This window comes from Neohortaea acidophila, assembly GCF_010093505.1.
Source record: "Neohortaea acidophila strain CBS 113389 unplaced genomic scaffold BDY17scaffold_13, whole genome shotgun sequence".
NCBI lineage: Eukaryota > Fungi > Ascomycota > Dothideomycetes > Mycosphaerellales > Teratosphaeriaceae > Neohortaea > Neohortaea acidophila.
In genome coordinates, this window is record NW_022985522.1 from 135,260 (window position 1) to 161,658 (window position 26,399).

At 55.1% G+C, this 26,399-nt stretch overlaps 16 protein-coding genes across 16 annotated transcripts; 10 read left to right on the plus strand and 6 right to left on the minus strand.

The window, feature by feature from the left end:
- Positions 1 to 217: 217 nt before the first annotated feature.
- BDY17DRAFT_328141 (uncharacterized protein) lies at positions 218 to 1,453 on the plus strand (the record flags this gene model as incomplete). The annotated part of the gene is made up of 1 exon (XM_033737800.1): positions 218 to 1,453. One exon carries the CDS (start codon positions 218 to 220, stop codon positions 1,451 to 1,453), a length of 1,236 nt encoding a protein of 411 aa, XP_033585178.1.
- Positions 1,454 to 1,752: 299 nt separating this feature from the next.
- On the minus strand, positions 1,753 to 2,202 carry BDY17DRAFT_328142 (uncharacterized protein; the record flags this gene model as incomplete). Its single annotated transcript, XM_033737801.1, has 2 exons — positions 1,753 to 2,103; positions 2,173 to 2,202. 2 exons carry the CDS (start codon positions 2,200 to 2,202, stop codon positions 1,753 to 1,755), a joined length of 381 nt encoding a protein of 126 aa, XP_033585179.1.
- Positions 2,203 to 2,488: 286 nt separating this feature from the next.
- BDY17DRAFT_349661 (RmlC-like cupin domain-containing protein) lies at positions 2,489 to 3,216 on the plus strand (the record flags this gene model as incomplete). The annotated part of the gene is made up of 1 exon (XM_033738171.1): positions 2,489 to 3,216. The coding sequence occupies exon 1, from the start codon at positions 2,632 to 2,634 to the stop codon at positions 3,214 to 3,216; it is 585 nt and encodes a 194-aa protein (XP_033585180.1). The 5' UTR covers positions 2,489 to 2,631.
- BDY17DRAFT_305497 (carbon-nitrogen hydrolase) lies at positions 3,209 to 4,309 on the minus strand. Its single transcript, XM_033734877.1, has 2 exons — positions 4,150 to 4,309; positions 3,209 to 4,086 (listed from the first exon to the last, which is right to left on the minus strand). Exons 1-2 carry the CDS (start codon positions 4,195 to 4,197, stop codon positions 3,259 to 3,261), a joined length of 876 nt encoding a protein of 291 aa, XP_033585181.1. The 5' UTR covers positions 4,198 to 4,309; the 3' UTR covers positions 3,209 to 3,258.
- A 386-nt stretch (positions 4,310 to 4,695) lies between these two features.
- Positions 4,696 to 6,430, minus strand: BDY17DRAFT_258312 (amino acid/polyamine transporter I; the record flags this gene model as incomplete). The annotated part of the gene is made up of 4 exons (XM_033731763.1): positions 4,696 to 5,291; positions 5,342 to 5,597; positions 5,658 to 6,066; positions 6,120 to 6,430. 4 exons carry the CDS (start codon positions 6,428 to 6,430, stop codon positions 4,696 to 4,698), a joined length of 1,572 nt encoding a protein of 523 aa, XP_033585182.1.
- Positions 6,431 to 6,743: 313 nt separating this feature from the next.
- On the plus strand, positions 6,744 to 8,342 carry BDY17DRAFT_305503 (D-amino-acid oxidase). The gene is made up of 5 exons (XM_033734878.1): positions 6,744 to 6,998; positions 7,063 to 7,200; positions 7,251 to 7,354; positions 7,404 to 7,507; positions 7,559 to 8,342. Exons 1-5 carry the CDS (start codon positions 6,970 to 6,972, stop codon positions 8,270 to 8,272), a joined length of 1,089 nt encoding a protein of 362 aa, XP_033585183.1. The 5' UTR covers positions 6,744 to 6,969; the 3' UTR covers positions 8,273 to 8,342.
- Positions 8,343 to 8,834: 492 nt separating this feature from the next.
- On the plus strand, positions 8,835 to 10,225 carry BDY17DRAFT_305504 (aminotransferase). Its single transcript, XM_033734879.1, has one exon. The coding sequence runs from the start codon at positions 9,000 to 9,002 to the stop codon at positions 10,092 to 10,094; it is 1,095 nt and encodes a 364-aa protein (XP_033585184.1). The 5' UTR covers positions 8,835 to 8,999; the 3' UTR covers positions 10,095 to 10,225.
- A 1,151-nt stretch (positions 10,226 to 11,376) lies between these two features.
- BDY17DRAFT_55293 (uncharacterized protein) lies at positions 11,377 to 12,406 on the plus strand. The gene has a single exon (XM_033738496.1). It carries the CDS (start codon positions 11,471 to 11,473, stop codon positions 12,275 to 12,277), a length of 807 nt encoding a protein of 268 aa, XP_033585185.1. The 5' UTR covers positions 11,377 to 11,470; the 3' UTR covers positions 12,278 to 12,406.
- A 1,124-nt stretch (positions 12,407 to 13,530) lies between these two features.
- Positions 13,531 to 14,631, plus strand: BDY17DRAFT_305510 (uncharacterized protein). Its single transcript, XM_033734880.1, has 3 exons — positions 13,531 to 13,812; positions 13,959 to 14,289; positions 14,354 to 14,631. Exons 1-3 carry the CDS (start codon positions 13,655 to 13,657, stop codon positions 14,399 to 14,401), a joined length of 537 nt encoding a protein of 178 aa, XP_033585186.1. The 5' UTR covers positions 13,531 to 13,654; the 3' UTR covers positions 14,402 to 14,631.
- Positions 14,173 to 15,161, minus strand: BDY17DRAFT_55302 (uncharacterized protein). Its single transcript, XM_033738497.1, has one exon. The coding sequence runs from the start codon at positions 14,987 to 14,989 to the stop codon at positions 14,396 to 14,398; it is 594 nt and encodes a 197-aa protein (XP_033585187.1). The 5' UTR covers positions 14,990 to 15,161; the 3' UTR covers positions 14,173 to 14,395.
- Positions 15,162 to 15,897: 736 nt separating this feature from the next.
- BDY17DRAFT_55304 (uncharacterized protein) lies at positions 15,898 to 17,535 on the plus strand. Its single transcript, XM_033738498.1, has 2 exons — positions 15,898 to 16,401; positions 16,466 to 17,535. Exons 1-2 carry the CDS (start codon positions 16,204 to 16,206, stop codon positions 17,444 to 17,446), a joined length of 1,179 nt encoding a protein of 392 aa, XP_033585188.1. The 5' UTR covers positions 15,898 to 16,203; the 3' UTR covers positions 17,447 to 17,535.
- An 88-nt stretch (positions 17,536 to 17,623) lies between these two features.
- BDY17DRAFT_313910 (fungal-specific transcription factor domain-containing protein) lies at positions 17,624 to 18,769 on the minus strand (the record flags this gene model as incomplete). Its single annotated transcript, XM_033735771.1, has 1 exon — positions 17,624 to 18,769. One exon carries the CDS (start codon positions 18,767 to 18,769, stop codon positions 17,624 to 17,626), a length of 1,146 nt encoding a protein of 381 aa, XP_033585189.1.
- A 515-nt stretch (positions 18,770 to 19,284) lies between these two features.
- On the plus strand, positions 19,285 to 21,285 carry BDY17DRAFT_305512 (alpha amylase; the record flags this gene model as incomplete). Its single annotated transcript, XM_033734881.1, has 1 exon — positions 19,285 to 21,285. The coding sequence occupies exon 1, from the start codon at positions 19,574 to 19,576 to the stop codon at positions 21,281 to 21,283; it is 1,710 nt and encodes a 569-aa protein (XP_033585190.1). The 5' UTR covers positions 19,285 to 19,573.
- Positions 21,286 to 22,837, minus strand: BDY17DRAFT_305513 (pyridoxal phosphate-dependent transferase). The gene has a single exon (XM_033734882.1). The coding sequence runs from the start codon at positions 22,697 to 22,699 to the stop codon at positions 21,299 to 21,301; it is 1,401 nt and encodes a 466-aa protein (XP_033585191.1). The 5' UTR covers positions 22,700 to 22,837; the 3' UTR covers positions 21,286 to 21,298.
- Positions 22,838 to 22,990: 153 nt separating this feature from the next.
- BDY17DRAFT_305517 (general substrate transporter) lies at positions 22,991 to 25,001 on the plus strand. The gene is made up of 3 exons (XM_033734883.1): positions 22,991 to 23,363; positions 23,416 to 24,210; positions 24,274 to 25,001. Exons 1-3 carry the CDS (start codon positions 23,176 to 23,178, stop codon positions 24,887 to 24,889), a joined length of 1,599 nt encoding a protein of 532 aa, XP_033585192.1. The 5' UTR covers positions 22,991 to 23,175; the 3' UTR covers positions 24,890 to 25,001.
- A 353-nt stretch (positions 25,002 to 25,354) lies between these two features.
- Positions 25,355 to 26,292, plus strand: BDY17DRAFT_258612 (3,2-trans-enoyl-CoA isomerase; the record flags this gene model as incomplete). Its single annotated transcript, XM_033731792.1, has 3 exons — positions 25,355 to 25,525; positions 25,592 to 25,617; positions 25,668 to 26,292. The coding sequence occupies 3 exons, from the start codon at positions 25,355 to 25,357 to the stop codon at positions 26,290 to 26,292; spliced, it is 822 nt and encodes a 273-aa protein (XP_033585193.1).
- Between the last annotated feature and the right edge of the window lie 107 nt (positions 26,293 to 26,399).

The window sequence follows — 26,399 nt, forward strand, 5'->3', positions numbered from 1 at the left end:
TCGTTTGCCTATGTTTTCTCTCTGGCAAACACGAGACTCTGAAAGAAGACAAGGCTGTGTGTATTTCGAGTCAGTGCCAAACCAGCGTATGCTACAACAACAGCAGCCATTTGGCCCCCAAAATGGAAGACAAACAGCAAACCCCCATCACAGTTATAAGGCCGAACACAATGCCTTGCACAACTCCCTCTCTGTCTGTCTCCAACACCCACCCACCATGGCGAACGAACACGAGCAAATCTTCCTCCGCAACATGGCGACGCTGTTCAAACCCAACGCAAAGTACGCCGACATCGCCATCCACTGTCGTGACGACGCCGAGTTTCGCGTGCACAGAGCCGTCGTGTGTTCCCTGTCGCCCGTGCTGGCTGGGGACTGTGAGGATGACGAGAACGACAGCATTCTCTATGAGCGATTCGACGCGGAGCCGATGCGCTGCATGCTGGAATATTGCTATGGGCAGACGTATGTCGTGGTGGGGGAGGAGGAGTTGTTTGAGAGGGTGGGTAAGGCTGGTGTGGAGGTGTCAGATGAAGAGAATGAGGAGGGTGCGGGCGAGGGGAGGGATGCTGTGAGATTGAAGAGTTCGAGCGAGGGGAGCTCTTCCACCGAGCGTCAGGCCTGTGCGGTGAAGAAAGCAGCTGGGAAGAATTCCGGTGAGAGCGCGGTTGTGGAGGAAGGTGCCGAGGAGAACGAGGATCGACGTGGAGGGGGGGCAGTGGGGACGAATCGAGAACGCCCGGATGACAAAGGCCACGGACAAGGCATCGGTGTTCCAGATCGCGGCCAAGAGCCTTCAAAGACGAGCTGCAGCCAGTTAGACGACGATTCGAATAAGTATCCAGTCGACACCGAGCTCACGATCAACAAAGCCTTGCTGGCGCACGTGGAGGTGCACAAGATCGCCAGCCACTTCCAAATCCCCACTCTGAAGCGCCTCGCCACGCAACGATTCGAACAAGTCACATCGAAGTGCGGCATCGAAATTGAGGGCTTCGTGGACGCGATTCAAGCCGTTCGCGCTCTCGAGAAGGAAGGCCCGGGAGACATGCATCACGCCTTGTACCGCTGCATCGCAGGTAACCGGGCTGTGATCGCGGAGGACAAGGAGTTCTGGAAAGAGTTGGCCAACATTTCCGACGGAGGCGCGTTTGCGGCGGCGATGTTCAGATCGGCAATCCGGTCCGAGACGAAGCGCGCAGAGAGGCATGCCAAGGAACGAGAGCAGCTCCAAGACACTATCAGCGAGATGGAGAAAGATGTCCGCCTCGTCGCTGCGTCGACTGCACAGTTGCAAGAGGCGCTCCGTGTCAGATTCATCGAATTCCAAGCCGAAGCGCACCCCGGCCTCGACTGGGGAGTGGCTCCGGACGGGGTCTGGATGCTGCTGCTCCCGGTTTCCATCTTCGTCGGGTGTGCTGTCGTCATCTGGGCAAATTGGAGCGCAAAGTGAATGTGATTTGGTCAAGAGGACCGCTCAATCAGTTGCGCTGGCTGCGGTTGCAAATTGGCGGAACAGATCGAATGATGATCATCAGAGAAAATACAGTCATTACTGAGAGGAAGAGGTTTCTGATGGTCCGCCGGGAATCGCATGCTGCGGAGTGGAGGTGTTTCAGAATGCGGTCGATACAGAGCAAGGCATTTACTGGATCGACGGCGTTCTTCTTGGTGTAACAGGGATGGGCGCTGGATTCGGGAGCTTCTGATATGGTCAAAGGGATTGTAACTTGGGGCGGCAAATCGTGTATTTCATCTGAACCAGCTTGTCCAACCACTCTGCCTCGCGGTCTGACTCTTCTCCGGCTCATTCAACTTTGTAGCCTCCAGAATTTCCGGCCGTGGTTGTATGCTTGGCTGATTCGCTGTGCTCGCATCGCCCTCCACCCCCTCGTTCTGTTTCTCCATCTCGAGCCTTCTTGCTCTCGCCGCCAGTCTCTTTTGCTTTAACCGCTCCAATTCCGCTTTGATGTCTTCTTTCTCGAATGGGATGGTGTGTGTCTGCCCGGGCTTGGGCCAGAAGTCCGGGACGGAGAAGCGTGAGTCCAGATTCGTTCCGAAGTAGTACATAAAGTAAATAGGAAAGGCGATATATATGCCGAACTGCCGGGATGTGTTAGCGACGTTTTAGCAGTGTTTTCGGGGCTCATGGGTGATGGTAAGCTGCTTTACCTTGACAACTTCGAGGTTTGGGCCCCCCATGATGGGCGTTCGAGATGCGGATCTTTAGGTAGATGGGGTCTTGTTGGACGTGAGGATGGGCGATCGAGATGCGGATCCTTCTAGTGGATGGGTTGTGGTTGGTTGGATGTGAGGATGGAAGATGAGGTCGATGCCTGTAGATTAAACTCCGAACCATCTCCGCTGATTAAGCGGCCGTTGGCGCACGGACGGAACCCTTTGGGCGGCAGAGTGGAGACAGAAGGCTGAGATCCAGATCCCGCGCCGCCGTTGTCGCCGTAGCCGCCGCATCACACCCTCGTTCTAGAGCAGGTCCATTGATTTTACCAAAGAAATGCCATTCCGGCCTCGGCGAACGATATCGGGAGCTCCTTTTGAGAATGGCAATAGGTATATGAACAACCTCCTTGCACCGGAAGGTTATCAAATCGTACCTCATCAACCTTCACCATGGCCGTCTCTACTCAAGAAGAGCAAATCCAACCTCAAGAACAACCCACAAAACCAACCAATGGATCTGACAACGAACGAGCCAAATACATTGGTCCACCCCTCCCCTTCGTCCCCGAAGACCTAGTCATTCAAGACGTCCTCAACATCGACGACTGCGACGAGAAACTCTGGGTCCCACAGGCTGAAGGCGTCTGGTTCCGGCCACTCCTCTTCTCTGTTTCGCACGGCTACTTCGTCAACCTGCTGCGCGTGCGAAAATCCGGCATTCTGTCTCGCCATCGACACACTGGACCCGTTCACGCGACTGTTCTTCGCGGACGATGGCATTACCTCGAGCACGATTGGTGGGCGAACGAGGGGAGTCATGCCTTTGAGCCGCCGGGCGATATTCACACTTTGGAGGTCCCTGATGATGTTTCCGAGATGGTGACCCTTTTTCACGTAACTGGGGCTTATATATACGTGGATACTGAAGGCAGGACGCTAGGAGTCGAAGATGTGTTCAGTAAATTGGAAAAAGCGAGGGATCATTACCGTAAAATGGGGTTTCCGGACAGCTACATAGAGCAGTTCGTTCGATGAGGATGTGGCATTGTATAGGTCTTCGGAATGTCTATCATCGATTTATTTGTAATGGAACGTCTTCTTGCACAGATCTTCCCGAATCTTGTAGTTCTGCTCGGCCACTTCGAGCGCATTCATATCCACATCGACAATTGCAACGCCTTCGTCGGCAGTGTTGAGACTTCCCTTTACCCTCCCGACGATTGGGAGGACGACACTGCTGAGGCCCATGAAGCCTTCCTCCTTCGGACCACCGACGTTGCAATACACCATAGCAGCCGTACATTCGAATGCTCTTGTGATCAATGCGGATTCTGTAAAAAGCGCCTCTCCATGCGGATTATACGACCGTGCCAGCGGTGACGGGTCATCCATCTTCGTAAAGGTCGGTATGATGATTAACTTTGCTCCTGCCTTGGCCAATTCCCTCGTGGCTTCGGGCCAAAAGAGATCGTAGCAGATGAGTAGCCCGATCGGACCGATAGGTGTATCAATAACTTCATGATGAGGTCCCGTAGTCGCACCACGATGATCTGGCCCCGAAAGAAGATGCTCGCGCTCCGGATGCCACAAGTTCGTCTTCGTGTACTCGCCGAGAACTTCGCCGGAGCTGCTGATGAAGTACGCCTTGTTCAGCATGCCTGTGGAAGCCGAGCCAGAAAGGCTGAGAATAGTGCCAGGGACAATGTTGATGGCACATCGTCGAGCGAGTTCGCAGTACTTGGCCAGGTACTCGTCCGCCTGGGAAGCGATGGAACGGAATCGGGGATCTTCGGGTTGCCAGCCGGTCAGGTGGTATTCGGGAAGTACGGCCAGCACGGCGCCTTTGGTGGAGGCTTCATGGATGTGTTTGGACGCCGTCTCGAAGTTGCGTTCGGCGTCCAGGGGCTGGTGGTGAACACGAACGATTTAGCAAAGACGAGCCCAATTGCGGAGAAGAGACCTACGAACCACCGGGTGCATCTGGATCAGTGCAATCCGTAAGTCTGGAGACGCCATTGTGTTTTTGCCGACACATTTGCGTGCGAGGAATGGCAGATCTCGGAGTCGAAGGAAGAAAAGGTGGCGCCGGCCAGCCTCTGGACTAGCCTCCGCAGAACTGTGGGTGCACGTGGGACGGTCCCGATTTGGAAGGAGCTCCACAATACGAGGCTGGAAGGACGTTTATACGCCAGACTTATTATTCAGGGCATGTGTCTTACGTGGCGGACGATTGGAATCGTCTCAACTCGGAAATAATTTCCAGCAGAAGCTTTTTCTCGTTGAGAGTAGCGCGCTGCACGAGAGAGCCATCGAGATCGTCCAGCGTGGATACTAATGCCCTTGCTAACTCATGGCCCATCCCGATGATTCCTCGTTGTGGTATCTACAGTGAAGGACTCCCAGAGCAGGTCCGCTCCCTACTCAGGTGAGGAGAGCAGCCTCTTACAGTTCAAACGCACCGTTCAAGATATTTCCCAACCCTCAATCTCCTCGCATCCGCAACCTTCAAGCGACTCAACACTTCATCTTCTCTTCGACATGAGTCGACTCCACCTCGTCTATCTCCAAGCCCTCGAGATTAGAGTGTATGGCCGCCTCGCGCCGCGCCTTCAATAACTCGTAGTCGATCCGCGGGCCCTTGAACGTCTTTCTCTTCGTTGTGAACCACAGCGCCACAACAAATCCCACGAGTCCCACGCTGACCACCGACACGAAACTCATGTTCTGCGGCGTCACGGGCAAGGCGGTAGGGAAACAATATAAGACGTCGAGGTACACGACCCAGGCCACGGCCGTGGCGTTGATGTACGGGCCGAAACGACCGAGGTTGAAGTAGCGTTCGGGAAGGATGCGATCGCGGCCGCGGTAGAGGAGGATGGCTTGGGGAATGATGCAGGAGGTCTGTTGGAAGACGATGGCCGCGCTGACCATGGCGGAGAAGGCGGTGGTGGAGCCGAGGAAGATCGCGCCGTAGGCACTCATGAACGTTCCGGATAGCAGCATTGCGTTGGCGGGCATTTTAAAGGTCGGGTGCACTCGCATCCAAATCCCGGACCATGGAAGGACTCCATCGCGCGATACGGCCCAAATGGTGCGGGAGCAGGTCGTCGCTGGGGAATATCAGTAGCTGGCTGCGACAGTGAGAAGGCAGAGTTCTTACCGCTTGCGGTCAGACACCCAAAAAAGCAGAACGCGAAGACTGCCAGCAAGATGGACGCCGCGACCTTCGACCCGGTGTCTTGAAGGTAAATCTCGAGGAGAGGAATGCCGGTCGGCGTGTTCAGGACAGCTTGCAAGTCGGTGATTGAGTACATCAGACTGCATGTGAATGGAAAGGTTGTGAGTAAGCCCATTACCAAAGGGTACAGGATCACTCGAGGCACGTTCTTGCCGGGATTCGGAATCTCTTCGCACAGCTAAGGGGCGCGGCAACCGATCAGCGCATGTTTTGGACGCGGATTCGAGGTAATACGTACATGAGCGCCGCAATCACTGCCTAAGTAGGCGAAAACAGCGTTGCCCACGGCTAGCATGAATGCGAAACCGTCGCTAGGCCACCCGGTTCGATTGGTGGTGTCGGTAAAGATCCACTCGGCCGAAGCGTGATGATTTCGAGCTACGATGAAGAGACACAGCATGGTGGCAGTAAGGGTCGTGACAGAGAGCGTAAAGATGAGCTTGTTGAACAGCGGGATCCATTGGGAGGTAAAGGTGTTGATGGCAACGGCGAGCCAGATCAGTGCAATGTAAATCAGGTATTGCTGCCAGTGCTGAAGCTCGTAGTCGGGATACCAGATGCTCGCGATCTCGAGGATCATGGACGAGATGAAGTTGGAGACCGAGGCACTCCCGAGCCACCAGCCTATGATGGCGACCCACGCGTTCCTGGTTGGTTTGTGAGCGATGGGACCAGCTGACTGTCTTGAGCCGTCACTTACATGAATGCGGCCACACACTTGTATCCGTCACCGGCGACCATGTACGCCCAGTAGTACTGGGCTCCCGCAACAGGATAAGCTGAAGCCAGCTCTGCCATCCCGGAGGCCACAATCAATGTCATGCAGCCAGCGATGGGCAGCGACCATAAGGCACCGGCACTTGAACTCTCCGTCAGGGCGATCCCCAAAGACGAGCCCGTGCCGAGCCAGGTGCAGGTGAGCGTAAAGGCCAGCGACCCCAGCGACCACGGCGAGAACTGCCGGGGCATCTCTCGCTTGTAGCCAACGGCATCGAGCTCCAAGTCGTCCATCACGACGGTGCTTAGGGTGCTAGAACTTCGTTCGGCCATTTTGAAAGACTGTGGCTGTATTAGCTGCTGGGAAGATGACAAGATCTGTGGCGGATTGAGAGAGTTTATATATCTGCCCACCTCACCTTATCAGTCAAGTGATCTGGACCTCATAGGCCGCGAGGGCGGGATCCCCGGTTTGCGACCTCTTATCCTTACCCCGGATCCGGACTCGGCCACGAGGACATGACTCCGCGCGCCATGCGGCATGATAACACCCCCTCTCCACATGGCTGTCGAAGGTTCGATCCGAATGTTGTTCAGTTGAGGAGAGCCGACGGGGCGTCAAGCGTCAAGGATATTTCCTAAATAGGAAAGCAAGCGCTTTGACCACCCGCCCTTGCCGCCGCGCATGCAACTTGACTCAGAGGCTCTGCATACGAGATCCGTCGTTTACATCTACCTTTATCAATCAGACCAATACTGTGCTATGAAGGCGCGGAAGGAAGGCGCTCGCAAGTTGATTTTCTGCCCCGATATTGAAGAGGAAAGTCTTTCTCATGGCGGAGGCGAGTCTCGTGGTAATCGGGTAAGTGACCATCAATCTCTCAAACGAATGCAAAAGTAACTGAAGCTGACCATTCACTATTCAGGGCGGGAGTGGCAGGCCTGACAACAGCACTGCTGCTCTCGAGACATCCGCGCTATAGAATCTATGTTGTCGCGAAACACATGCCCGGAGACTACGACATCGAGTATGCGTCGCCATGGGCGGGAGCAAACTACATGCCGTTCGTACATCTACAATCCATTGTCAAGGACTGCCATTGATCCTTCTCAGGGTGTCAAATCGCGGAACTCGAGCTGCTGAATGGGATAAGAACACCTGGGCTCCGTTAGATAACCTTGCGCGACATCACCCAGAGGCCGGTGTCCATTTCCAAGGTACGCAACGAACAAGGAACGCATGCTACCAACACTGACGAGATGGCAGAGTGTCAGATACACAATCGATCCAAGGACGTTGGCTCTGCGACGGCAGAGTGGTTTTCCGAACTCCTTTCTCCGAGCCCATGGTTCAAAGATGTCGTTCCGGACGTGAGTGGGAAGTCGATGTTGCCATATTCCACCCGGCTAACAGAGTTGCAGTTTCGAAATCTGGACAAGCAATCTCTGCCCGAGGGCATTGACTCGGCAACATCGTTCACATCTGTTTGCATCAATACAGCACTATATCTGCCGTGGCTGGCATCGCAATGCTTGAAGAATGGCGTTGTGTTCAAGAGGGGTACTTTCAAGCACATCTCTGAAGCAGCCCGCTTCACCAATCGCTCGCAAAAGGTCGATCTCATTGTGAACTGCACCGGCCTGGGAGCAGCAAAGCTCGGAGGGGTAGAAGATGCTGCCGTCGTTCCGGCACGTGGTCAAATCGTCGTCGTGCGAAACGATGCAGGCAAGATGATTGATATCTCAGGCACAGACGACGGCGACGACGAGGCTTGCTACGTCATGACCAGGGCCGCCGGCGGTGGGACGGTTCTCGGTGGCTCTTACCAGAAAGGCAACTGGGAGTCGCAGGTCGATCCCAACCTTGCAATTCGAATTATGAAGAGAGCGGTTGCCGTATGTCCAGCCTTGACGGACGGACAGGGCATTGAGAAGTTGGATGTTGTGCGACATGGGGTGGGCTTGCGACCTGTGAGGGAAGGCGGTGCAAGAGTTGAAAAGGAGAGGATCGATGGGGTTTGGGTGGTGCACAACTATGGTCATGGCGGAGCAGGATATCAGTCCTCGTACGGATGCGCCGAGGAAGCGGTGAAACTGGTTCAAGAGGCATTGGGTGGTTATCTAGCGAAATTATAGAGTTGTTCTTTCGACCAGTCGTACGCTCTCCGACTCGACGGGAGCAATGAAGCAGGCATAATCTCTCCTCTACTGCTAAGCTGATACTGGAGAGTGGACAGAGAGCGCGACGTTCGTCTGTTGCTCGGCTTGAAAATCCTTCCACAAAGCATGGTCGGGTATGACCGATCGGTACTCGCATTGCATTGTTAGACCCGCTCGGATCTGGCCAACCCGGTGCAGACACTCGGCCGACTCCCAGGAGATCTGACGAGACGTCCGATACCAAGTTGGCCACTGAGCGATTTAGAGCCTGGATGGTAACATCTGAAATCCGACTGAATCGAGTGTGAGAGTCCTCGATGTCGCCCCAGAGATAAGGCTGACGATCCATATCTCTCCTGCCTAAATAGGCAATACTTCAGCACAAGTCATTGGTCGGGAGGTGGTGCCGCTCGTAACATGCCGGCATCCTCGCCTGCCTAAACAGGTAAATATCTTGGACACATGCTGGGAGCTGGCCAGGCGGTACGTCCCCGTCGTAGGAGCTTCAAAGATCTCCACTCCGGCGATGCAGTTGGCCGATAACGCCGACAGGGTTGAAGGGAGATTCAAAAGTTGCTGGAGATCCAGCTTTTTTCGAAGAAGCATTCGTCGCTCATCACTTTCACTTCTTCCATGACCTACAGCTTGTGTTTTGTCTACTCCAAACTCTTTCCCAGTGCTTGAACAGCAGATCTCCGTCAAAATGTCGACCATGAACGAGGTCTTCCAAGGCTACGCCAAACGTCTTGCCGTCTTGCAACAGAGCAACAACCCATTCGCCAGAGGCGTTGCGTGGGTGGAGAATGAACTCGTCCCACTCCATGAGGCTCGCATACCTCTTATGGACCAGGGTTTCCAACACAGCGACTTGACCTACGACGTACCTGCCGTGTGGGATGGACGCTTCTTCCGACTCGACGACCACCTGGACCGACTGCAGAAGAGCTGCGCCAAAATGCGACTCCGATTCCCGATCCCCCGCGAACAAATCAAGCAGACATTGGTCGACATGGTGGCCCAAAGCGGAATTCAAGACGCGTTTGTCGAAATCATCGTCACCCGCGGCATGCAAGGCGTCCGCGAGTGCGTCGTGAACAAGACCAGCCCCAGCGCGCTGAAGAACAACCTGTACATGTTCATTCAACCCTATGTATGGGTCATGCCACCTGAAATGCAACTCACGGGAGGCGACGCCATCGTCGCGCGGACTGTGCGTCGGACACCGCCTGGTTCGCACGATCCGACGATCAAGAACCTCCAATGGGGTGATTTGACCCGCGGATTGATCGAGGCAAGCGATCGCGGCGCCACGTACAGCTTCCTCACCGACGGCGACGCCAACATCACGGAGGGTTCTGGATTCAACATTATGTTCGTCAAAGACCGTGTTATCTACACCGCCGATCGGGGCGTGTTAGAAGGCATCACTCGCAAGAGCGCGTTTGATGCCGCAAGAGCAAACGGGATTGAAATCCGCGTAGAGGTCGTCCCGGTCTCGTTGGCGTACGACTGCGACGAATGCCTCATGGTTACGACCGCGGGTGGTGTGATGCCAATAACCACGCTCGATGGGCAGCCCGTCAAGGACGGCAAGCTCGGACCGGTCACGAAGGCCATTTGGGATGAATATTGGGCCATGCATTGGAGGGACGAGTTCAGTTTTGCCATTGACTATAGCGTTGGTCAAAATGGGCAGGTGAAGAAGACGCCGGGTGCTCATGTCAACGGGTTCGTGAATGGTGTGGATTACAAGGCGAACGGTGTCGTGAACTCGGTTTCCGAAGTGACCGTGTCCTGATTCATAGAGTATCTTATGTATGAACGTGTGGGTCTTCGATATGAATGTGTTTGTCGTTGGTCGTTAATTCGTCGTCGTTGCTCTTCGATTTTCGAGATGCTTCGTCGTCCATTGCATCGGCAACGTAGTTCTGATGAGTTGTAAAGACGATTGTTTCATCCTCTGAAAGAAAGAGTAGTGACAAAATGTTTCTTGTTCCCCGTGAGTCCGAGGTCGCATCGGCCAGGCCGCGGATCCTGCTCCTTCCCCACCAACACAGCTCACAACGTCCTATCGCAAGATTTCGACTGATTTCCTTTCAATATCGACAATGTACACGGAATGTCACAGCGACGAGCTCCCACTGGTCGTACAAACTCCCTTGGATCTGCAAAAGTCGACTGCCACACGTGCCAGGAACTAGGGAAGCGCTGCGACCGCCAGCGACCGCGATGTGGAACCTGCATCAACGACCACCGGCAATGCGCTGGTTTTGCTGTTGATCTGAGATGGCAGAACCGCGCTGCAACTACTCATATTGGGACGAAAGCGACCCCCAAACATGGGTTCAGATTCGCAGGAGGCGGTGTCAGATCGAAGCGAAAGACCAATGGAGGTGCGCCCAGGCATCGATGCCGCCCATCGGAGAATGCGCACGATCAGCCTGAAGAGTCCGCAATGTCGAGCCCGTCTTCTTCTCCAATCGGCGCCGAAACAAGCACGTCTCCGGAAGCCTTCACGCCTATGCAGTCCTCCAGCCTGGTCGAGGGCGACTCCTTCGACGCAGCGGGCATGGAGATAGTCCAGTTCGGGCAGGCATGCTCACCCGCTCCCTCGAGCGTACTATTCAACGACCTTGCCCATAGAATGGAACCTATCCTAGATTTATGTGCGTCATACACGCCTCAAATCACGTCAATGAGCCTACTGACTGCGAGTAGTCGACAGAGAATTCTGCATTTTACCGCTGAGCAGCGATGTCCCCTACAACCCCTACCGTCTCAGAGACACATACCGCCACTCAGACTCAGTACTACACGCAACCCTCGCGCTCTCATTCCAACACTTGGCCAAACAGCAGGACTGTCGAGAACTGGAGCAACAGACGCATCAATACCGATCGGCAGCCATTCACGCATTCAGCCAGGCGCTCACGGATTCCAGAGGACCGCTACTGCTCGATACGCTGCTGACTTTGGTCAATCTTGAGGTGAGTCGGCCATCCTGGTTTTCTCCCCAGGTGTTGGCGAAGCACTTACTCGCCAGCAGATCAGTCAATCAGCCCTCGGGTCTTGGAATGTCCACCTGAAAGGCGCGCAGACCATCCTCGACGGCCTCAACTTCGCGGAGATATTCACCAATAGTCGACGTCTCCGCGCGCAGCTGGCTATCCTGCTATGGTGAGTCCTCCCGGAGCCTCTCGGGTACAGTCCGAAGATATATTGATTGGAAACAGGTGGGACACCACGATCGCCTTCATCTCTCGCGAGATGCCCACCATGCCCGAGACCTATGTCGATGCCCTCATGGTCGACGACGGTATGGATGAACGCACCTTCTTCGCGCTCAACGGCTGTCCCTACGCATTCATGAAAGCTATGCGACAGTTCGCAAAGGCTGCCGCAGTGTTCAAACAAACACCACTAGCGCACGATTCGCTGGACATGCAGCAAGTCGACGAACTGGTGGCGTACTTGAAGGGATGGGCGAATGAATACACCACGTCACTTGAGGAAGTCGAAGCCAGTGATGAAGATCCGGAGGACAGAATAGACCGCTTTCACACAGTGGAAGCATGGCGATGCTCGGTTCTCCTTTACTCGCGGAGGGTATTTCGTTCCCATCAGGACGCAGCTGGCTTAAGAGTAATACAACATCTCTCCAGGACGGTCCTCGACCACATCCGATGTATTCGGGTGACGCAAATGATGCAAAAGCAGGTCCTTCTGCCCGTCTTTTTGGCAGCGGTGGAAACTGCGGACGAAGACAGCCGTTGCTTTGTTCGCCGGTATTGCAAGCATTGGTCAACAACGGCAAGATATTCGCAATTCGAGACAGCTCTGACTTTGATTGAGAACATCTGGGTCTCCTACGAGGTCAATGACCGGGCTGACTACTGGTGGGGTTGTGAGGTCGGCTCTCACACGTGGTCAGGGGAGCATGATGGCGGCCCTGGACTTGAACAGGAGCTGCTGCTCGGCTGAAGAGATGATCGAGATGGTCCAAGTGAGCATACCAGTGCTCAAACAAGCACGACGCTCCGTTCGTATAAGCCGACGAGATACTGAGCATCTCGACTTCGGTCCCGGGCCTGACGACTTCGAGGAGTTTAGGAACCGGGTCGGTGAGCGCTTCATGCAAAAAGTCGTCGAGCAAGCTCAGCACATTCGACAGCTTGTGTCAAAGTCGAAGTGACGGAGCTCGTGATCATCGAGGCGGCTCGCGTCAAAGTCGATCTTGCTATGCTCGTGATCGCTGTCGCTTCTGTCAATGTCGATGCCGCCGTCCCTCGATCACACGCGGTCTCCATCAGACGTTCGTTTCCGTCAGATGTCAGTCTCAATCACACGTTCGTCTTTATCACACCACCGTCTTCATCAAACGTTCAACGGCATCAGAGTCCGGCCGGTCTTATCTTGTGACGCCCTCATTGAGCGAGCATACAATTTCCTACTCAGCTGTCCATGACTGCATCATCAGCTCGTGATCGTCGACGCGGCTTCAATTTGGGTCGGGCGCTCCGGCCACTCGTTACCATCAGTGCCCCTGGGTGAAGAGATTTGAGGCATTCCGCAAGGAAACTGGGCAATCAGTTGACAGGCCCTTCACCTCCAAAGATCTCGTTCGATTCTTCGACTCAGTGGTGAGGGAGCATTATGCAGTGCTTGTTCTCCCACAAAGATGACAATCAAAACTATCGAGGTGGCTAAGTTCGAGCCTGCACAGTCTCCCTCGTCTCCAGTGTCAGAGGTCGCTCGCGGGCCGCGGGTAGGGAGTAGTCATCATATTGTCTCGCCACCTGACATGACAATTCATCCTCTCTGTCGTTTGTTTGATCGCCACTCTCGCTTGCCCTCAAGGCCGCTGCGCGTAGCAGCTCGCCTAACAACAGCACTGTGTTTTATTCATCAACCTCGCGCTAGCAACGAGGAACTGATGATGAATGTTGCACTTCCTTGTCTCAAATAACGTCTTTCGAAGCGAGAGAATATAGACTATACCTTCCGCTTTTGGCCGCAGCTTGTTGCCTCTACCATTCTACTCGGACGTCAGTTACTCGCTTCCGTACTTTGCCCGACTTGCTACGACCTATACATGCCCAGAAAGAGCCTTCTAATGGCCTGGACAATAATGATCTGCTACCAAGTCTTCCGCGGCGCTGCAATTCATCACTAAGCATTGTGCCTCCACTGTTGCACCCGTGTCTGGATTGTAAACGAAGCACAACCTCGAGGCTATTCACACAACATCTATTGATATATAGGCAAGCAATCCGGCACCATTTCGTCTCCCTTCTCCCATCCTTTTCCACTCCATCTTCTTTCTCTCTTCTACTCAACTACAGTCTTGTGCAAGCGAGCATGTTGCTCATCACAGCCTTATCTCTCCTTCCCCTGGCCTGGGCCGCAGCCACACCGACCTCTTGCGCTCAGGTCGTCGCTGGCGGGTTCACTCTCGTGCACAATGGCTCTTTTGCCGGTACCCTGGGCGGTAGTCTGGCCTCAGCAGCACTTGAATTCTGGCAAGTAACGTGGACCATCTTTTGCGAGCCGAAGAGACTAACGCAATGTAGTGAGTATCAAGCCGGGTGCTTTGATCGTGCACTCCGAAAGCGCCACGAAGCGTATGCGGATTCCAGACGGGGAGGTGACTGACAAGCGCAACAGTTGTTCCGCAGGATAAGAAACGCAGCGGCGAAGTGATTCAATGGGCCCTGAACGGCACCCAACTGGTGGAGGGGAACCGCGCTTACGGTCCACGCAATAACTCTGCCGCCGTGCTGAGTTCCGACCACTACGTATTGACGGGCCCTCTCGATACGGCCCCGGCACCTCCAAGCAGCGAAATTCTCAAATGCATCGTCCAAGGCCAGAGCTTCCCCCACTGCCACCTCTCCTGCTCCCTAGGCAAAGACGATGAAAGTTACGTCTGCCCGGAGAATCAGACGTGGAAGATATTCCCAAAGGGAGCCGCCATTGCTGGATGCGTCCCGTTTCTGCCCTCAATCCGGCAGGGATTCTATTAGCCATATGTAGACACGAAACATATGATCTGCTTACGCGTTGCTCACGCTTCCGCCCGTCACGTCTAGACAAGCTGGATCATGACATCAAGGCAAACAAACGAACCGCAATATCTTCCTCAATGCCGCCAAGATTCTGATCTCCTACGGTCACTTCAAGTGGTCCGAGGCCAAGGGCTTCAAGATGACCGCCCACGACAGCTCGGTCTTCCACCACTGGCTGGACGACGCAACGCGCGGGGGTCGCCTCTTGAAAGGTCGCCTCCTCCTGAACGGTCGCCTCCTCCTGAACGGTCGCCTCCTCCTGAAAGGTCGCCTCCTCCTGAATGATCGTAACCTCCTGAAGGGTCGCCTCCTCCTGAATGATCGCATCATCCTGAAGGGTCACCTCCTGCTGAACCTCCTGCTGAAGGGTCGTCACCTCCTGAATGATCGCCTCCTCCTGAATGATTGCCTTCTCCTGAATGATCGTAACCTCCTGAATGGTCGCCTCCTCCTGAATGATCGCATCATCCTGAATGGACGCCTCCTGCTGAAGGGTCGCCTCCTGCTGAAGGTTAGTCTCCTCCTGGAAGGCCCGCCTCTTCCTGAAGGGTCCGCCTCCGCCTGAAGGATCGCACGCAGGCCAAAACGTGGATCGGCTTGGCCACCCTCTCTCGTACGGTGCGAGCATATCTCACCCACGTCATCACCCGCGGCACAACATGCTGGGATACGGTCATTGCCCGTTGCCTATCCGCCGTCTTGGTTGCCGCCTTGGGTGTGCGCGCCGGTGACACCGGCCGGTCAGACCGCCACAAGGGCATCGAGTACATGCAATACCGCCACATCGAACTCTACATCGATGGAGATACGCCGATCTTTGCGCAGCTCCGCGCACGCATTACCGTCGAGGTCGTCGATTCGTCTTCGTGCCACGTCTGCCCTACCGCTTTGCTGCTGGCTCATGCCTTGCGTCACTCCCTCGTGACTGACCATATGTTCATTCAGAATGTCCTCGAGCATGCGATTCGTCGATCAGACCGCAAAGTCGTGTGGTTGTTTCCAAATCCCCCCGTCCTTGCTGCATTCGATCAACGCGCTGCACGATACGTCCACATCGACAAGCCCGCGGCTATCCACCAGACACGACAGACCATCCGCATGATGGCCCTTGTTGCCGGCATGGTCGACCGTGCGTACACTCATGCACTTCGCTCGGATGCTGGCCGCGACATCGCCCACATTGATCAATCGGCCTTCGGACGGTGTCAGCCTCAGGCAGGAGCTTGACATGTGTTAGATTAGGTAGCCTAGCATGTGCGCTCACACTTAGCATATGACATCCTCCGTTGACTCAATCGACTCTCCTGATTTCAGAGGGCAGCGGGTCGGCTTTGCAAACGACACTGTCCGTCACAGCCTCGGTCACGCTCCACACACATGGGAAAATGGAGTCAGCTAGGGGCACGTTGGAGAGAACAGTGCAGATCTGTGCAATGCCCTCGTGGCCAATGTCGGCATGGTAGACTGTCGCGAGCCACGGTTTGCATCGTCGGGTGGGCCGCAGCCTCTCGATCTCGTCAATGCAACAAACATCCCTTCCGATAGACCTCGTGACGGCAGAGACGATCGGACTTTGTGGAGGGAAAGGACAACGTTGTTTGCTTTTGGAAGAGAAGGTGATTGAGAAGAGTGGTTGTTGCGGCGACTTTGCCTTAAGCTGTGAGGCTGTTTGCAAACGTCAGAGCGCCGCACCAGTTATAAACGTGCTGCATCTTAATTACCCGCCGGCACGACGGCCCGCGCCGGCAAGGCTCTCTTTCGCCGTCGATCGTTGTGGTTGTTTGCAGGGCCAACTACCGTCAATCACCTCAACACTGGCACATCCCACTAGTCACCACTGCAATGTCTTATATGGCGTTTACAGAATCACCATCGGTGCCTTGTCGCAAGTACCCGCTCGGTGAATGCTACGACGGGCTCTGCATGCGCGAGCACCACCCCAACCTGAGCCCATACTTGCGCGATTACCAAGAGCAAGAATTCGAGGTGTCGAAAGAGCCGGGCGTTGCTTGTCAACGATGCTTGCAGACAATGAGAGAGGTGAGTCACTCGGCCAGAAGATCCAGATACCAGGAATCGTTTTCTAACAAGCTGGAAATCATAGTGCGACAAACGGGGCCGCGGCGGCGAAGACGACCCTTGCTCGGAGTGCCGCTGGTTCGGAGGCGAGGAATGTCGATGCACCATCATCCAGGACTGGAGCTACAACGACCAAGCGTGGACTCAGATGATGATGAACGCCGACGAAGACTATACGATCTTCACCGCACCCAGACGTCGCGATGTTGACGCCAACCCCGACGGATCTGCACCCATCGCCATGCCAGCTGCAAGGGTGAAGCCCGACTGGAGAGGTGAATCGAGGGATGAGCTGCTAGCAAAAGAGGAAATGCTCCCCTACTTCGTCCGCGAGCTTCCGAGAGCCTACCTAGATCCTTCGTGGGCGTCTCTCCAGAACCAAGAAACGGCTGCCTCCAATGCCAGTGAAGCGTCAGAGGGCCAATCCGACGGTGAAGACAGCGATGTGATGTCCTTCTTCGAGCCGAGCACTTCAGCCTCGGCACTGCCGCAATATCCAGCGCCATGGTACCCCCGGCCTCCAGCAGACCCGATCGCCGGCGAGGTTGTGGCACAGACCTGGTCGTGGAAAACTGGCATGTGGAGGTTTACGTACGCGAACGGCGTTGAGGTGACGACTTGGCCATCGGACCGGAATGCGAACGCTCCCCCACCGAGCGCGGATACTTCTGTACACTGCACTCTGTCACAACAGGTAGACGCTCTGTCTCTGTCTGGACAGTACTCGAATGCCCTCGCGCCGTCGACCGATCACGGTGATGATGAGCGCCCATCGAAAAAGCGGCGCACAATGCAACAAGCACCGTCTAGCTCCGCGGTGACTACTCAACAGCCAACCGCTAGGCAATCGGCCGTCGAACAAGGCCGACCCGATGCGCCACAAGAGACGTTCACCTCGATGGAAGTGGACGTTCCCGCCGTCGAGGATCCATTCCTTGCCGCGACGGCAGTGAAGAGAGTGCGCGATGAGGACCAGATCTACGAGGCCTGGGAATCCGACCAGTGATTTTCGTTTCGCCTTTGTTTTTATCACTGGCACCGACCACCCGCCTCTGTTTTATCATTGGCCCCTTAGCAATACTCGCCCTTGCTCTTGCATTGGCTGACAACCTGTTGACCTGCCTTTGCTTTCGCACTGTGCTCCAGATCGGTTTATCATAGGTTCTTGAAACTCATCATGTTCTCAACTCAACGCCAGATCCCATTGCCGTCGCTCCAAGACACACGTCCAGTCATATGGCCGCGCAGGGTCGATGGCGGTAGTGCGCGATTGCACCGACCAGACCTCTTTCAAAACGTCCAGCGCTTCTCGGAGATTTTGGAATTCCCTGTTCTCCGCGATAGTCTCCATTCGATTCTCAATCGCCGCCCTGTGCTCGGTGCTTTGCGCCTCTCCCCCGGCCATGAAGAGGGGGAAGAGAAGGGTACATTCCGGCGAGCTGCCGTGGGGTAATGAAGTGATCCGGGTGACTATCTCGCCCACTTCTGCTTGGATCTGCTGTGTTGCGGTTGTTGGATCGGCTAGTCGGTGGTATCGCAATGCGCGATAGAGGCATATTAAGATGGCGCTGCGATAGCTATCCGCCAGCATGATCAATGGGTCGTCGGGGGAGCCATCCGCTCGCCATTGTCGTAGCTCTGCCTCGATGGCGTACAGTCTTGCGGCTATCTCGGCGGCGTCGGAACTATCGCCTGCAGCGGACGCAGTATTGCTGGTGTTCTCGTAGTTGGTCAGGGTTTGAGACAAGACGTTGATCTCGCCTAGCAGCTTCATGGGCGGTACGCCAAATCCGAGGTACGTGTCAGGGACTTGAATGGCGTCTGCTCCGAGAAAGTCCAGGCCGGGAATCAGCATGGCGCGGCTTCGCGAGACGCTGGCGAGGATGTCATGATAGGAGAAATTGCGGAGCAGCCACCGTCCCTCTGCACTGCTGTCCAAGGAACTTGCCAGGCTACTGTCGTCCAGTCTCGGGGATACTGTGGAATTGATGATGCGCGCAGCGGCGGACAAATGGCTGTACCAGCTGAGGGTGTTGCCGAGAACGGCCTCCATGGATGTGAGCACGAGGCAGATGGCGAGACAGGTCAGGGGAGGCAAGTCGCGCAGATTCGTCGCGAATGATCTCAAAGCAACCGAACGGTCCTCGAGTGCCTTGACTTGTACGTTTTGCTGACGGATGGCGAGATGGGAAGTCGACCACGCTACAAGCGTATCCATCAGGGGCGCGTCCGTCATGGCCATTGGGAGGAGGATGGATAGGAAGCCATTGTTCTCCGCATTGGTCGAAAGGGTACTGGCAAACGATTGAATGTAATATCGGAGGGCCATTTGGCGATGCGATATGTCGTGAGCTTCATTGCCACTTCCCGCCGCCCACGCCGGCGTCAAAGGCGTCGACAGAACCAGCGCGGTGGAAGTGTTCTCCTCTCGATCCGGAGACGGACTACCTCTGACAGTTCGCTCATCCTCCCAGACACACCTGAGATTCAGACGAGTGCATTGCGCGCACCGCGATTGCCGCCCACCCTCCGCACACTTCTTCTTGCGCCGGCGGCATGTCAAACAACCCTGCCGATCACGAGTGAATCCAGTCAGCTTGTGCAGTTTGCGGCCAGGAGCGGCGCTCTCCATCGTCCAGACATTGATGAGGGGTGTGGGGTGTGGCAGAGCGAGAGATATCATGCAGGAGGTCGTGGGGATCTAGAAGTGCGCCAGAAGCGCCATTGGCGCCAGGGACCGGCGTAAGCAGATAACGTTAAGACGGGCTCACGTGGGGCCGATTTGTGGGGATCGCGTGGCCGTTTGGGAGCAGGGATTGAATGCTTCCTCCTTGCCTCCACCGACTGCCTGATCCTAGTCAACACCGAAGAGAGTTCGGCGCGACTGTCATTAATCGCGCGGCTCATCCGCCTTCCCTGTTTGCTTTATTCGGCCTTATTACTAAGATGCACTGGAGATGGTAGCTCTGGTGCCAGAGATCAGGAATATGGGCCCTCTCCACCGAGTAGAGTTTGCGTATGGTAACGACGATCACAGATGCATGAACGTTTGACGTCTTCTATCTCTCGCTTTTTATGCTTTCTTTCTTTCTTTCCTTCCATCGATAATTGACCCTCTACAATCCAAACAATCATGGCCAACAACGAGCGACAGTGGTGGAAAGAAGCCATCGTATATCAAGTCTACCCATTCTCCTTCAAAGACACCACAGGGAATGGCATAGGAGATCTGAATGGCATCACCTCCAAGCTCACCTACCTGCGCGACCTCGGAGTCGATGTCATCTGGCTGAGCCCCATCTACGCATCTCCCATGAAGGATCAAGGCTACGACATTTCCGACTACCGCGCCATCAACCCCGACCTGGGCACGATGGCGGATTTCGACAATCTAGTCGCGGAAGCGCATCGGATAGGGCTGAAAGTGGTGATGGATCTCGTTGTCAACCATACGTCGGATCAACATGCGTGGTTCCAGGACAGCAAGGCTGGTGGTGAGAAGCGGGACTGGTATATCTGGAAACCGGCGAAAATTGGTACAGACGGCCAAAAAGAGGAACCCAACAATTGGGGTGCCATCTTTGGCGGCTCTTGTTGGGAATGGTCTCCTGAGCGTCAAGAGTACTACCTACACGTGTTCGACGTCTCTCAGCCTGATTTGAACTGGGAGAACCCGGACGTCCGCACCGCAGTCTGGGACATCATGGAGTTCTGGCTGGAGAAGGGCTGCGACGGCTTCCGCATGGACGTAATCAACTGCATCTCCAAAGACCCCGGCTTCCCCGACGTGCCCATCCTCGACGAATCCCAGAAATTCCAATACGGGCTCAAATCGCGCTTCAACGGACCGCAAGTCATCCCATACCTGACCGAAATGTACGACAAGGTGATTTCAAAACGGCAGCCTGCCATCTTCACAGTAGGCGAAACGCCCGGCGTGGCGACGCCTCAGGAAGCCATTGAATACCTGCAAGCCGGCCGGCCTCTGCAGATGCTCTTCCACTTCGAGCACATGTACATCGACCACCAGCCGGGCAAGACCTGCTTCTACAAGCGGGAGTGGGCCTTGACGGAACTCAAGGCGATTCTGGGAGGCTTCATGACGTACATGCAAGACCATGACGGCTGGGACAGTCTCTACCTTGAGAACCATGACCAGCCGCGTATCGTGTCTCGTTGGGCGGACGACGGCGATGACACGCTTAGGGAGAGGGCGGCCAAGATGCTCGCCTTGTTCCATGTCACCGGTCGGGGCACAGTCTTCATCTACCAAGGCCAGGAAATCGGAATGGCGAATGCAAAGCAGTGGACTTTCGACGAACTGCGGGACGTCGAGCAAATCAACCACTACAACACCATCAAAGCTACTCGACCCGAGGGCGCAGATATGAGCGATGTCTTGGCCGATATCCAGCGAATCGGACGAGACAACTCGCGCTTGCCCATTTCTTGGGACGCTTCGCGGAATGCGGGCTTTACTTCGGGGACGCCGTGGATCAAAGTCAACGAAGACTACCAGACTTGGAATGTGGCTTCTCAGGAGGGCAAGAAGGGCAGCGTGCTGAGTTTTTGGCAGCAGTTGTTGAAACTCCGCAAGAGTGAGCCTACTCTCGTTTACGGCAGGTTTGAGCTGGTCGATGAAGCGTCGGAGGATGTGTACGCCTATACCAGAAGCGATGCTGATGGTGTGTTCCTGGTCGTGTGCTCGTTCAAATCAAAGGAAGTGTCGTGGAACTGTCCTATTGAGGCAAAAGGCAAGCTGATCATGTCGAATTACGATGTGCAGGAAGGAGACGGAAAAATGTCGTTGAAGCCATACGAATGTCGCTTATATCGCAGATAGAATCAGCTAGAATGTTCACCACTTTTTGCCCTCCTGATCAACAGCCACAATCGTCTCCCTCAGAAGCCTCACAACCTCGCTCACCTCCTCCTGAGAGATGATGTAGGGCGGAGAAATAATCACATGCTCCACATGATACTCGCCCGTGTGACCCAGCGTGCCCAGAATATTCAGCCCAAGGCCCTGCGCAACCTCAACCACGCGATCCGAGTATCCGCTTCCCCTGGCAAACGGCGTGCGAGCAGCAGGATCTTTCATAAACTCAATCGCCCAGAACAAACCCCTTCCTCGGATGTTGCCAACATGCGGCAAAGACGACAATTCCGCCTTCATCTCCCGCTCCAGCTGCTCGCCTCTCGCCGCAACATTGCCCAACAAATCCCGCTCAGCGATAATTTTCTGCACCTCCAACGCAGCAGCACACGCATTCGGATGCGCCTGGAACGTATGACCATGAGCGAGCGTCTGAGAGCCCTGAGCAATAGCATCGAAGATTTTCTGCGAAGCGAGAACGCCAGAGATGGGCACGAAGCCGCCGCCGAGAGCCTTGCCGATGGTCTGGATGTCTGGACCCCGGAAGTCGCCCTCGCACTCCCAGGCGTGCATTTTGCCTGTTTTGCCCATGCCGCACATGATTTCGTCGAGCATGAGGAGGATGCCGTGTTTGTCGCAGATGCGGCGCATGGCGCTCAGGTAGCCTGGGACGGGAGGGACGCAGCCTAGTGTGGTGCCTGGGATGGTCTCCAGGATGAAGGCTGCGACGTTGTCGGATCCAATTCTAACGATGGTCTCCTCGAGCTCAGTCTCGAGTCTCTGCAAGTACTGTGCATCTGTTTCGTCGCTACCTTGGCCTCGATAGGCGTAGCATGGGTCGACAAAGGTCACGTTTTTCGACATCCATGGTTGGTAGAACTCGCGTCTGGATTCGTGGCCGGAAACACACAACGCACCGAGGGTGTTGCCGTGATAGCTCTGCTTTCTGGCAATGAATTGATTTTTCGACGGGCGGCCCGCTTCAATCCAGTATTGCGTTGCTAGCTTCAAAGCAGCATCGGTGGCTTCACTGCCCGAGTTGACGAAGATGGCCTTGCCGAGTCCACCGGGTCGGTTGTGGAGGACGTGTGCTGCAAGGTCTTCGGCAGCATCGGTCGTGTAACCCATTGAGTAGGCATAGGAGAGGGATTCCATCTGACGCATGACGGCTTGGGCGACTCTCGGTTCGCTGTGTCCAAGACATGCCACCGCTGGCCCGGCGGAGGCGTCGATGATGGTTCTGCCATTGTCGAGAGTAAACTTGATGCCCGATCCAGAGATTATGTTGGCCGGCTTGGTGCGTTGTGAGCGGTGGAAGATGAATGACTCTGGATGGCCGTTGGCCTGCACTTTGTGCGGGGTCTGGTCCAGCTTGATTGTCATGATTACGACTTCAACTTGGTGTGAGGAGATGAATATAGAGACTCGACCAAGATGATGATTTTATAAGCAGAAACGTATTGCAACCTCGACTCACCGTCCGAAACAACATACCAGATGGAGCAATCTTTAGACTTTTGGCGGGCGGCAAGCGTCGGCGAGGCTTTTGAGCGGCGATTCCAGATCAGCGGCCCTGGACCCTCTCTCTAACCCAGTACGGACTAGCGGCGTCAAGCGCGGCTACGACATCGCAGCGTGGGCGGCGGCGGCATGACGGAGATCTCACCTTACCCCCACAGTCTCCAGGTTTCCAAACCCCATGATCCCATGTGGCAAGAGGCGAGATAAGGTATTCTACTCCACGGCCAGGGCGAGAGCGTTTGGGGTATTGATCGACTCGTTATAAGAAGTGAGGATGCCTCTGCTCTGACCCATCATCTTTGACCGGTACTTCGACTCTTCTCCAACATACGCCCATCATGTCTGCAGACGACAAACAACCCACGTTCTTTGCGGAGACGGCAACGACGACGACGAATGAGAAGGAACTAGCCGTCAATGCTCAGCTCGGTGCACAAGAGCAGCATGAGCTTACCGTCAAGGACTCCTTTCGCCTGTACAGGCCAGCGATAGCATGGTCCTTCCTTTTCTCATTAGGCGTTATCATGTGAGTATTTGGACAGAAATGCACTTCTCTACATGCTCTAACACCCTCACAGGGCCGGCTTTGATCCCCAGCTCGTCGGTTCGCTCGTCGCCATTCCCACTTTCCAAAAACAATTCGGCCAGAAAATCGGTCCCAACGAATGGGTCGTCGCGGCCAAGTGGCAGTCAGCCTTCAACCTCGGTGTTCCCGTTGGTCAAGTCGTGGGATCTCTTGGAGTTGGTATACCCCTGGACAAGATTGGCAGACGCTGGACACTGGCATGTTGCTGCATCATCACCTGCATCGCCGTCGCCTTGCAATCTTCCTCGCAAAACAAGCCTCAGATCCTGGTTGCCGAGCTGGTCAATGGTGTTGTCCTGGGAGCCTACCCTGTAATCGCCCCTACCTACATTTCGGAAGTAACGCCTGTGGTATTCCGTGGCTTCGCCGCCGCCTTTGTCAATCTCTCCTTCGTCATCGGACAACTGGTCGCCAGCGGGGTGCTTGCTGGAACGCAGAGCCGGACGGATCGATGGTCCTACGACATCCCATTCCTCGTTCAGTTCGTCTTCCCGATCATCATCTTGTGTCTGCTCCCATGGGCCCCAGAAAGCCCCTGGTGGCTCGTACGGAATGGCAAAGATGCAAAGGCGAAGAAGGCGTTAACCCGGCTGGCACATCCATCGGTCGATGTGACGGCGACACTGGCACACATCAAATTGACGACCGAACTCGAACTGGAGGAGCGTAGTTCTGCAACTTTCGCAGATTGCTTTCGTGGAACGGAGTTGCGACGTACTACCATCTCTACCATGGTCTATGCCATCCAGCCACTCGCCGGCAATTTTTTGGTCATCGGTTACGCAGTGTGAGTGCATGTGAGACGCAGATTGTACCGTTTGCGCGCCACTGACGTTTCGTGATTTTACAGGTACTTTTTTGAACTCGCTGGCCTTCCCGTCAATTCCTCCTTCTATCTCGGTGTCGGACTGCTCGCGCTTGGCTTCGTGGGCACTTGTCTTTCCTGGCCACTCATCAAAGTCACCGGCCGAAGGCGCATATATAACTGGGGGCTTGTGACGCTCATGATCTTGCTCCTCCTCATCGGAATCCTCGACTGCATTCCCCTCAAAGCCGGCGACCTGGGACCAAGATGGGCGCAAGCTGCATTGATGGTGGTGTACAATTTCTTTTACGACCTCGGCATCGGGCCTCTCTGTTTCGTCATCATCTCCGAGACATCCTCTGCCAAGCTGCGCGGCAAGACGATCGCCATCGCGACGACCGTCAACGCGCTCATCAATGTTGCTTGTGCCGTGGGCATTCCATACGCCATCAATCCCGACCAGGGCGATCTGGAGGGCAAGCTGGCGTTTGTCTTCTTCGGCGTGTCGGTACCCTGTCTCATCTGGTGCTGGCGCTGCTTGCCGGAGACAAAGGGACGGACGTTCAACGAGTTGGACGTCATGTTCCAGAAGAGACTGCCGACCAAAGAGTTCAAGACGTACGTGGTCGAGGATGATATGGCGTTCCATGTCTATGAATGATTTCTGCTGGATCTGTGTATAAATGATAGAGATGTACATATGATGGCATAGAGATGATATATATGGTGACTGATACATCAAATGATGTTATGCTGATACTACTACACTTTGGAAGGCCATCAAAAGCAGTATTGCTGTCGTCTGTCACCATGCTGCCAGCCTCATCGTGGAGACGAGCTCCGCTTGGTTTTCTGATTGGTCAGATCGAAACGGCGCTAGCGGAAGTACCAAATCTTCCCTGAAACGCCGTCCGAAGTCCGCGAGCTCGGGGAAAGGCACAGCGAGCTCTGAGAGGGATTCGTTGTGAGTGAGATGTGCGATCCAGCCTAGAGACCACATGCCGAGGCACTCCGCAACCACCACCATCACCTAGGTACGGCTGAAAGTGCCTCCCATAACTGGTATTTGGCGGCAAGAGAGGACTTTTATCACGTACCACTCGTTCACCCGATCTGCATTTCCATCATGGCCGACGTCGTCAAGCTGGAGTACCGCAGTAACGAGCGAGGCTACATCGCCATCATCACCTTTGACAATCCGAAGAAGCTGAATGCGTTGAATATCGACCATTACTTCCAGTTGGCTAAATACATGAGAGAGATTGCTCTGAGGGATGATGTGTATGTTACCGTTCTGGTGTGTTGTATCAAGTTCTCTCTCAATCGCTCCTCTCCCTACCAGTAATGCTAATACGAACTCCAGACCGGCAAAGGCAAATACTTTTCAGCGTAAGTCTGGATCTAACACCGCCGTCGGACCTGGTCTGACCAAATTACAGCGGAGCTGATGTATCGACACCACCCATCCAAAGAGACGGCGACGACCAATACACCGCCGGCCTACGCACATTCGTCCCAGCCAACCTCGCTCTCACCGAAGCCTTCTACTCACACCCCAAAATCCTCGTCGTCGCCTTCAACGGCCCGGCAATCGGCCTCTCCGCCGCCATCACCGGCTGGGCGGACTTTATCTACGCAACACCACATACGTTCCTTCTCACCCCGTTCTCCAGCCTCGGACTAGTGAGCGAAGGCGGTGCGAGCATAGGCTTCGTACAGCGCATGGGAATCGCCAAAGCCAACGAAGCGCTCATCATGTCCAAACGACTGACGTGCGAGGAACTGGTGCAGTGCGGCTACATTAACAAGGTCTTTAATACCCTGCCCGGCGAGCAGGAGAAATTTCTCGGCCTGGTGTTGCAGGAGGTGCAAGATCGATTAGGGCCGCATCTGGTGCCGGAGTCGTTGACGAAGATCAAGGCGTTGATTCGCAAGCCTCAGCGGGAGGCACTTGATGCGCAGGGTGTTGCGGAGGCTTTTGGCGCTTTGGATGTCTGGATGAAGGGCGTGCCGCAGGAGCAGTTTCGGCGGATCGCGAGTGGGGAGAAGCGGCATAAGTTGTGATCTGGGTATGGCGCTCTCTTCAACTTGAAGCAAATCATGACCCTGCTGGTCATTCATCGGGCACTTGCATACGCGGTGCAAAGCTCTGAGATGCACCTTCCCGCCTT

Excerpts from the sequence above, each read along its gene's own strand:
- BDY17DRAFT_305497 (XM_033734877.1), bottom strand. The coding sequence starts at position 4,197 with ATGGCGTCTCCAGACTTACGGATTGCACTGATCCAGATGCACCCGGTG. Across the intron at positions 4,087-4,149 it reads TGATCCAGATGCACCCGGTG|CCCCTGGACGCCGAACGCAA; the intron begins GTTCGTAGGTCT and ends GTTCACCACCAG.
- BDY17DRAFT_305503 (XM_033734878.1), top strand. The coding sequence starts at position 6,970 with ATGGCGGAGGCGAGTCTCGTGGTAATCGG. Across the intron at positions 7,201-7,250 it reads GCGGGAGCAAACTACATGCC|GGTGTCAAATCGCGGAACTC; the intron begins GTTCGTACATCT and ends GATCCTTCTCAG. Across the intron at positions 7,355-7,403 it reads GGCCGGTGTCCATTTCCAAG|AGTGTCAGATACACAATCGA; the intron begins GTACGCAACGAA and ends ACGAGATGGCAG.
- BDY17DRAFT_305504 (XM_033734879.1), top strand. The coding sequence starts at position 9,000 with ATGTCGACCATGAACGAGGTCTTCCAAGGCTACGCCAAACGTCTTGCC.
- BDY17DRAFT_55293 (XM_033738496.1), top strand. The coding sequence starts at position 11,471 with ATGGTGAGTCCTCCCGGAGCCTCTCGGGTACAGTCCGAAGATATATTG.
- BDY17DRAFT_305510 (XM_033734880.1), top strand. The coding sequence starts at position 13,655 with ATGTTGCTCATCACAGCCTTATCTCTCCTTCCCCTGGCCTGGGCCGCA. Across the intron at positions 13,813-13,958 it reads GCCTCAGCAGCACTTGAATT|AGTTGTTCCGCAGGATAAGA; the intron begins CTGGCAAGTAAC and ends GACAAGCGCAAC. Across the intron at positions 14,290-14,353 it reads TTGCTGGATGCGTCCCGTTT|GCGTTGCTCACGCTTCCGCC; the intron begins CTGCCCTCAATC and ends TGATCTGCTTAC.
- BDY17DRAFT_55302 (XM_033738497.1), bottom strand. The coding sequence starts at position 14,989 with ATGCTCGCACCGTACGAGAGAGGGTGGCCAAGCCGATCCACGTTTTGG.
- BDY17DRAFT_55304 (XM_033738498.1), top strand. The coding sequence starts at position 16,204 with ATGTCTTATATGGCGTTTACAGAATCACCATCGGTGCCTTGTCGCAAG. Across the intron at positions 16,402-16,465 it reads GCTTGCAGACAATGAGAGAG|TGCGACAAACGGGGCCGCGG; the intron begins GTGAGTCACTCG and ends TGGAAATCATAG.
- BDY17DRAFT_305513 (XM_033734882.1), bottom strand. The coding sequence starts at position 22,699 with ATGACAATCAAGCTGGACCAGACCCCGCACAAAGTGCAGGCCAACGGC.
- BDY17DRAFT_305517 (XM_033734883.1), top strand. The coding sequence starts at position 23,176 with ATGTCTGCAGACGACAAACAACCCACGTTCTTTGCGGAGACGGCAACG. Across the intron at positions 23,364-23,415 it reads TTCTCATTAGGCGTTATCAT|GGCCGGCTTTGATCCCCAGC; the intron begins GTGAGTATTTGG and ends ACACCCTCACAG. Across the intron at positions 24,211-24,273 it reads TTGGTCATCGGTTACGCAGT|GTACTTTTTTGAACTCGCTG; the intron begins GTGAGTGCATGT and ends GTGATTTTACAG.